Below are 8,134 nucleotides of genomic sequence, written 5' to 3' on the forward strand. Positions count from 1 at the left end.
CCCATAGATGTCTACATTACTCCCGTTTTGTAATGTAGGCACTACTTCATAAACTTCCGTCTTATCTAACTTTGCTGTTGAAATATAGACACCTGAGTTCTGTAACCGAAACCCGTTCGCAGGATTGGTTAACTCTTAGGGTCTCCACCGATATGTATTGTAATTTTAATGCACCCGTAATGATGGAACAAAATGCAAAATGCATTTTATAGTGATGTTCTGGAACCATTCAGGCAATTTAAATTATTTATTGGTGTCACTTCCTCTCCGGCCTCTAGGTCACCAGGCTGCTCGTCACAGCACACACCTGTCACCATCGTTACACACACCTGTCACCATCGTTACACACACCTGTCACCATCGTAACGAGTAATTGCGCATTATATCACTCACCTGGACTCCATCACCTCCTTGATTACCTGCCCTTTATATTTCACTTGTCATTGTTCCTGTTTCTGTTCCGTGTTGGTGGGGCTGCAGGTGTTACGTGTTTGTTTCATTTTGATTAATTAAACATTTTCACTTCCTGAACGTACTTCCCGACTCTCTGCATCATTACAGTTGGGGAGGAATGTGGCTGTTTTTCTGGGTGAGTTGTGATGTTTTATTTGTGCTTCCCATTGTGTTTTCATATTTTAACATTTTTTTTTTGTGTATAATGTATATATGTATGTTGTCTGTGTATATACTGGGCACATTTGTAAAAGAGACCTACTGTCTCAAATGTTTCACCTATCCTTGGGCTTGTCTCCACCCCTCCTCCAGGTGTCGACCATTTTCCCCTTTATCCCCTGTGTATTTATACATGTGTTCTCTGTTTGTCCGTTGCCAGTTCGTCTTGTTTGTCAACCAGCGTTTTTGTTCTCAGCTCCGGATTTTTCCAGTCTCTCCTTTTTTTCGCCCTCCTGGTTTTGACCCTTGCCTGTTCTGACTCTGAGCCCGCCTGCCTGACCACTCTGCCTGTTCTGACTCTGAGCCCGCCTGCCTGACCACTCTGCCTGTTCTGACTCTGAGCCCACCTGCCTGACCACTCTGCCTGCCCCTGACCCTGACCATGACCCTGAGCCTGCCTGACCACTCTGCCTGCCCCTGACCCTGAGCCCGCCTGCCTGACCACTCTGCCTGACCCTGAGCCCGCCTGCCTGACCACTCTGCCTGACCCTGACCCTGAGCCTGCCTGACCACTCTGCCTGCCCCTGACACTGAGCCCGCCTGCCTGACCACTCTGCCTGACCCTGACCCTGAGCCTGCCTGACCACTCTGCCTGCCCCTGACCCTGACCCTGAGCCTGCCTGACCACTCTGCCTGCCCCTGACCCTGAGCCCGCCTGCCTGACCACTCTGCCTGCCCCTGACCCTGAGCCCGCCTGCCTGACCACTCTGCCTGACCCTGACCCTGAGCCCGCCTGCCTGACCACTCTGCCTGACCCTGACCCTGAGCCTGCCTGACCACTCTGCCTGCCCCTGACCCTGAGCCCGCCTGCCTGACCACTCTGCCTGCCCCTGACCCTGAGCCTGCCTGACCACTCTGCCTGCCCCTGACCCTGAGCCCGCCTGCCTGACCACTCTGCCTGACCCTGACCCTGAGCCCGCCTGCCTGACCACTCTGCCTGACCCTGACCCTGAGCCTGCCTGACCACTCTGCCTGACCCTGAGCCCGCCTGCCTGACCACTCTGCCTGACCCTGACCCTGAGCCTGCCTGACCACTCTGCCTGCCCCTGACCCTGAGCCCGCCTGCCTGACCACTCTGCCTGTACCTTTGCCCACCTCTGGATTGTTGACCTCTGCCTGACCCTGACCCCGCCTGCTGTCCGGTACCGTTGTCCCACCTCTGGTTTACTGACCCCTGACCCTGACCTGTCTATTGCCTGCCCCTGTTGTCATTCTGGGTTATTGTGTTTAGATTTATGGAGGAGGGAGAAAAAAAAAGTACATTTAGAATAAGTCTGTAACGTAACAAAATGTGGAAAAAGTAAAGGGCCCTGAGTACTTTCTGAATGCGCTGTATTAAATGTAGCTTTGCATATTTACATTTACTATGTTAAGTCGTCCCCTGAGTCCAGGTTGACCGCTGGAACATCTAAAATAAAAAGATTTTTCCCTTTCTCTCTCTTTGTTTTCTCCATTTGGGCAGTGGTCCAACAAAACAATTAGCTAGAGCAGCCGCTCAGCGCATGGGAATCCCGAACGCAGGCCCCTGCTATCTTACTAATGACCTACCTCCTCTCCTCCTCCCCCTCTCCTCCTCCCCTGCTCCATCTCTCTCTCAGGACCGAGTGGGCAGCTCCTCCGTGCAGCTGCGGCCTGAGTGTGAGTCCGCCAAGTTTATTTTCTACCCGGTGGTCCTGTAGGGGAGGGGGGAGGGAGTGGAGTGCCACAGGCCCTGGTAAAAAGTAGTACACTATATAGGGAATAGGGTGCTATAAGGCTCTGGTCGAAAGTAGTGCACTATATAGGGAAATAGGGTGCTATAAGGCTCTGGTCAAAAGTAGTGCACTATATAGGGAATAGGGTGCTATAAGGCTCTGGACGAAAGTAGTGCACTATATAGGGAATAGGGTGCTATAAGGCTCTGGTCGAAAGTAGTGCACTATATAGGGAATAGGGCCCTGGTCTAAAGTAGTGCACTATATAGGGAATAGGGTGCTATAGGGCTCTGATCTAAAGTAGTGCACTATATAGGGAATAGGGTTCTATAGGGCTCTGGACTAAAGTAGTGCACTATATAGGGAATAGGGCCCTGATCTAAAGTAGTGCACTATATAGGGAATAGGGTGCTATAGGGCTCTGATCTAAAGTAGTGCACTATATAGGGAATAGGGTGCTATAGGGCTCTGATCTAAAGTAGTGCACTATATAGGGAATAGGGTGCTATAGGGCTCTGATCTAAAGTAGTGCACTATATAGGGAATAGGGTGCTATAGGGCTCTGATCTAAAGTAGTGCACTATATAGGGAATAGGGTGCTATAGGGCTCTGATCTAAAGTAGTGCACTATATAGGGAATAGGGTGCTATAGGGCTCTGATCTAAAGTAGTGCACTATATAGGGAATAGGGTGCTATAGGGCTCTGATCTAAAGTAGTGCACTATATAGGGAATAGGGTGCTATAGGGCTCTGATCTAAAGTAGTGCACTATATAGGGAATAGGGTGCTATAGGGCTCTGATCTAAAGTAGTGCACTATATAGGGAATAGGGTGCTATAGGGCTCTTATCTAAAGTAGTGCACTATATAGGGAATAGGGTGCTATAGGGCTCTGATCTAAAGTAGTGCACTATATAGGGAATGGGGTTCCATTTGGGACACAAACCAGTGTCTTCAGAAAGTGTTCACACCCCTTGACTTTTTCCACATTTTGTTGTTGTTACAGCCTGAATTTAAAATGTATAAAAAAATATTTTTTACACACAATGACCCCATAATGTCAACGTGGAATCATGTTTTTAAACATTTTACAGATTAATAAAAAAAAATGAAAATCTGAAATGTCTTGAGTCAATAAGTATTCGACCAGAAGTAAGGTGTAAAAATGTACTTAACAAGTTACATAATAAATTGTGTGGACTCACACTGGTGTTCAATAATAGTGTTTGACTTGAGTTTTACATCTCTCTACCGCACATACAATTATCTGTCTTTCAGTCAAGCAGTCAAGCAGTGAATTTCAAGCAGAGATTTCATGACAAAGACCAGGGAGGTTTTCCAATTCCTCGCAAGGTAGAGCACCTATTGGTTGATGGGTAAAAAAACAACTAAAAAAGACTGACATTGAATAATCCCTTTGAGCGTCGTGAAGTATTTAATTAACCGTTGGATGGTGTATCAATACACCCCAGTCAAATATGAAGGATTCCTTTTTAACTCAGTTGACAAAGAGGGATTTCACCATGAAGCCAACGGTGATTTTAATAAACCAGTTGCAGATTTAAATGGCTGTGATAGGAGAAAACTGAGGATGGATCAACAAACATTGTATTTACTCCACAATACTAACCTAAATGACAGAGTGAAAAGGATGAAGCCTGTAAATAATACACATTATCCAAAACATGCTTTATGTTTGCAACAAGGCACTAAAGTGATACTGCAAAATATGTGGTAAAGAATTACAGGTTTTGTCCTGAATACAAAGATTTCTGTTTGGGGCGAATCCAACATAACACATCACTGAGTACCACTCTTCATATGTTCAAGCATGGTGGTGGCTGCATCATGTTATGGGTATGCTTGTCATCAGTAGGGACTCAGGAGTTTTTTTTAGGATAAAATAGAAAAGGAATAGAGCTTAGCACTCACAAAGTCCCAGAATAAAACCTGGTTCAGTCTGGTATCCACCAGACAAATCCATGTTTCAGCAGGACAATTATCTAAAAACTCAAGCTCAAATATACATTAAAAAGAAATTGATTGTTCCCGAGTGTTACGGTTTTGATTTAAGTCGGCTGGAAAATCTCTGACAAGACTTCAAAATGGCTGTCTAGAAATGATCAACAACCAACTTGACAGAACTTGAAGAATTTAAAAAAGAATAATGGGTAAATATTGTAGAATCCAAGCAAAGCTCTTAGAGACTTATTCAGAAACACTGACAGCTGTAATCACTGACAAAAGTGATTACAACATGTATTGACTCAGGCGATTTAATAATTGTCTAATCCAAATATATTTGTGTTTTTATTTTCAAATATTAAAAAATACATGTAATAAGAAAAAAGATTCCATTTTGACATTACATTATATTTTTGTTGTCAATTGTTGACAACAAAAGAACATTACAGTTTAAATCTATTTTAATTCCACTTTGTAACACAACAAAATGTCTAAAAAGTATAATTGATGTGAATACTTTCGGCAGGCAACTGTATACAATCTGTCCCAGCGAAGCTATGTGTGGGTCATCCCGCCTGTGGATCGCTACAATAACATGACACTAATAGATGGATGTGGGGGCTTGTTATTACACCATGCTCTTCTCTTCTCTCCTCTCCTCTCCTCTTCTCTTTCCCCTCCTCTCCTCTCCTCTTCTCTTTCCACTCCTCTCCTCTCCTCTTCTCTTTCCACTCCTCTCCTCTCCTCTCCTGTAATAATCTCCGAGTTTGCAGCTGTTGAACAATGTAGCTGCGTAGTGACAAGGAGCTGGTGTGTGTGTGTGTGTGTGTGTGTGTGTGTGTGTGTGTGTGTGTGTGTGTGTGTGTGTGTGTGTTGCATAGTGACACCGGGCTGTCCCAGACCGGGTTTATCCTCCCTGCCTAACGCGCCAGGGTGAGCTGCTAGCTGCATAAATATCTGTCTTTCGTGTGTAAACAGTACTGTCATTAACCCGCGTGAATTAAACAAGGCGTCTGCAACCTGATTAAGCGCCGCGCGCACATTTTAGGTTGACCTTCCAACCGACATACCTATTCTCTTGCGACGCTTTTCCCGATATTTATTCACGTCAAAAGGAAGAAAACCACCATGGAATAATTGTATAAATGAAACACGGGCAGGCCCTAACCAAGGCGCAAACCATATATTTATATATATTTTTTTAACGAGATAGTCTAGTAGGCTTTATCCATTGTTTACTTTAGGAGATAAAGGAAAACAAATAAACCTGGACCTGTAGACACTTACATTTTTTTTCTCCCCCGGTGCTCGTTTCTAGAGTTTTGTGCTTTTGAGGATTGGTAATAACCAGGGGTTATTGGGTTAGCAGGAAAATAGCCTTATAGCCTACAGAAACAAAAAAACAGTGCGCTGTATAATTTAAATTCATCTTAGTCCAACTTCAACACAATGCACATTGGGGAAGAAAATGATGCGATGAATACATTTTATTCATATAAAATCTGGCTATTCAGATAGGATATTGAGACATGTTTCATGTGCACTTCCAACGCGGCGACTGACAACATCACCTGTAAAAACAAATACTCGTGTGACAAAGTTTTTTTTAAGCATTTTTAAGATTATAAAAACGTATACAAAACACAATATGTCCTCGAACCAGCAAAGGCAACATGTGAACACTTTAAATATAAAATCAGCTTCTCTGTATCGGAACGCGTGAGAGAGCGTGCGCTCTCCCGGTATTCCGACTCATTATTTGGTTTAGGAGAGATGACGTGCATTTCTGTCCATCTGAAAAATTTTAAAAAAATGTATCATGTCCATCCCTTGACGGTTAATGTTCATGTCATGTCCATCCGTTACATCACGAGGCGGTTGTTCCACACAACCGGGTGGTGTTGAGCATCTCTTTCAAATCATTCTCCGGTTTCCCGGCGACCATGAAGGGCCACGTCTGGAGAAAGAGAGGAAATCACAAATCAACTCACCGCGTATTACAACAACAATGTTATAACAATATCCCCCCCCCCCCAGACAAAAAAATGCCAAATGTATTTATTTAACAACAAAATAACGTTTTTTCAAACCTCATCCTAGACTGGGTCAAGAAATGAACTTCACACAAAACATCAGGTTTATTTTTTATCCTTGACATCTTTCAAGTTAAACCTAACTTGTAAAACATCATAATAATAGGCGTTATTGTATAAATAAATAAATATATTATATATATATATATATATATAATATATATGTTTTCCTCTATCTACTGAACCTATGACATGGATATACTAACACGGAACAATCATTAAAAAACAGAAGCCGTGTTGGGGAAATTATGAATTGGGGTAATAGTATTGATCGGTTATTGTGTGAATAGACATAGTCCATACAAAGGGGCTATTGGGTGAACAATAAACATCCGTTATCCGTTATAGGACCATCCAAACAGAGTGATGGCCATACAGAATGAATTCTTCTTCACAATCTCAGCTGATCTGCTTGATTCACGACGAGAATTTCGGATCACGTTTAATTGTATCAAGCTCGACTTTCTGTCTCACTTGAGACTCTTTATGTTATGTCAATGCGCAGGGAGTTTCTCCTGGCCACTGTGTGTTCGTTAAATTAGCTTCTGCTCTGATTGCTCTTTGGGGTTTAGGTTGAATCTCTATAGCGCTTTGCGAAAATTGCTGATATAAACAAGGGTTAGGACTAGATTTAATTAAAACAACGGGGGTATAAAATAAATGAGATTGATTTTAATTTGAGGTGTGTCTCACCAGGTTCACCGGGTGGATAAATCCGTTCTCGTATTTGTCGTTGGCGAGGATCTGCCGTAGATGTGCAATGTAGCTCGAGGCGAGGCGAAGTGTGTCCAGTTTGGAGAGCTTGGTGTCCGGCGGGACCCACGGTAAAGTCGTCTTCAAACGGGAAAACGCTTTGGATAGCACGCGCATCCTTGCCCTCTCCCGTGCGTTGGCCGCGTTCCTCTGCGGCTGCTTGCCGCCCCCATCGTGCGCCACGCCGTTCAGCGCGGTTTTCCTACCGGACCCTGTTTTCCGTTTCTTTCCCCGGGCTGTTTTGTCGTTGGCCGAGCCGCCTTCGCAGTTCGAACTCTCCTCGGTGCTCTCGTTCGATGTACCGGAGTCTTTACCGGAAGAGCCGAACTTCAGGATCCCGTCCAGGAGCTCATCGTCAACGTCGCTAAGCGACCCGGTGGACATGGTCGGTTTTTGTCGGTTGGGGAGCGCGTCCTCAGCAGAACATGTGTGACACCGGACGGACCGTCGAGGACGGATTAGAGACTGAGGTGAGCGAGCTCCCCGGTGTGTCTTCCTACTCCTCGAGACCCAGGCTGTTCATGAACCGGAATTACGGACCGGTGGATATGGAGTTAACTGTAAGCATGCGCCCTTACGAAACTGACCATTTATCTCTGTGACCGGGGGGCGTAACCGCGAGGCGAGTCACCGCGGAAGGGAGGACCGGCCCCATGAGTGATGGATGAACAATTCTACACAGTTCAAAACACAAAATTTTACAAGTGGATGCTATAGTCCGAGTGTATCAGCTGAACACGTAATAATAGGTTATTTTTGGACAGTTATTAGAAACAGCCGACGGCAAGAAACAAATATGTCTTTTTTTCTATCCGTGTAAAAACACAGGACAAAGACCTGTGCAGCAGATACACGAGACGGCTTCAACACGTGTTCTTTATAGTTCAATACTCATATCTTACCGATGACTTGCTATTTCATCATTAAGAGATAGAAACTTCCCAGAATGATATCACTG

General features: G+C 44.6%; 1 protein-coding gene across 1 annotated transcript; it reads right to left on the reverse strand.

Moving 5' to 3' along the window:
* Nucleotides 1-5,799: 5,799 nt before the first annotated feature.
* On the reverse strand, nucleotides 5,800-7,742 carry tcf21 (transcription factor 21). Its single transcript, XM_064991766.1, has 2 exons — nucleotides 7,117-7,742; nucleotides 5,800-6,287 (listed from the first exon to the last, which is right to left on the reverse strand). Exons 1-2 carry the CDS (start codon nucleotides 7,558-7,560, stop codon nucleotides 6,198-6,200), a joined length of 534 nt encoding a protein of 177 aa, XP_064847838.1. The 5' UTR covers nucleotides 7,561-7,742; the 3' UTR covers nucleotides 5,800-6,197.
* Between the last annotated feature and the right edge of the window lie 392 nt (nucleotides 7,743-8,134).

Source organism: Oncorhynchus masou, chromosome 16, assembly GCF_036934945.1.
Source record: "Oncorhynchus masou masou isolate Uvic2021 chromosome 16, UVic_Omas_1.1, whole genome shotgun sequence".
Classification (NCBI taxonomy): domain Eukaryota; kingdom Metazoa; phylum Chordata; class Actinopteri; order Salmoniformes; family Salmonidae; genus Oncorhynchus; species Oncorhynchus masou.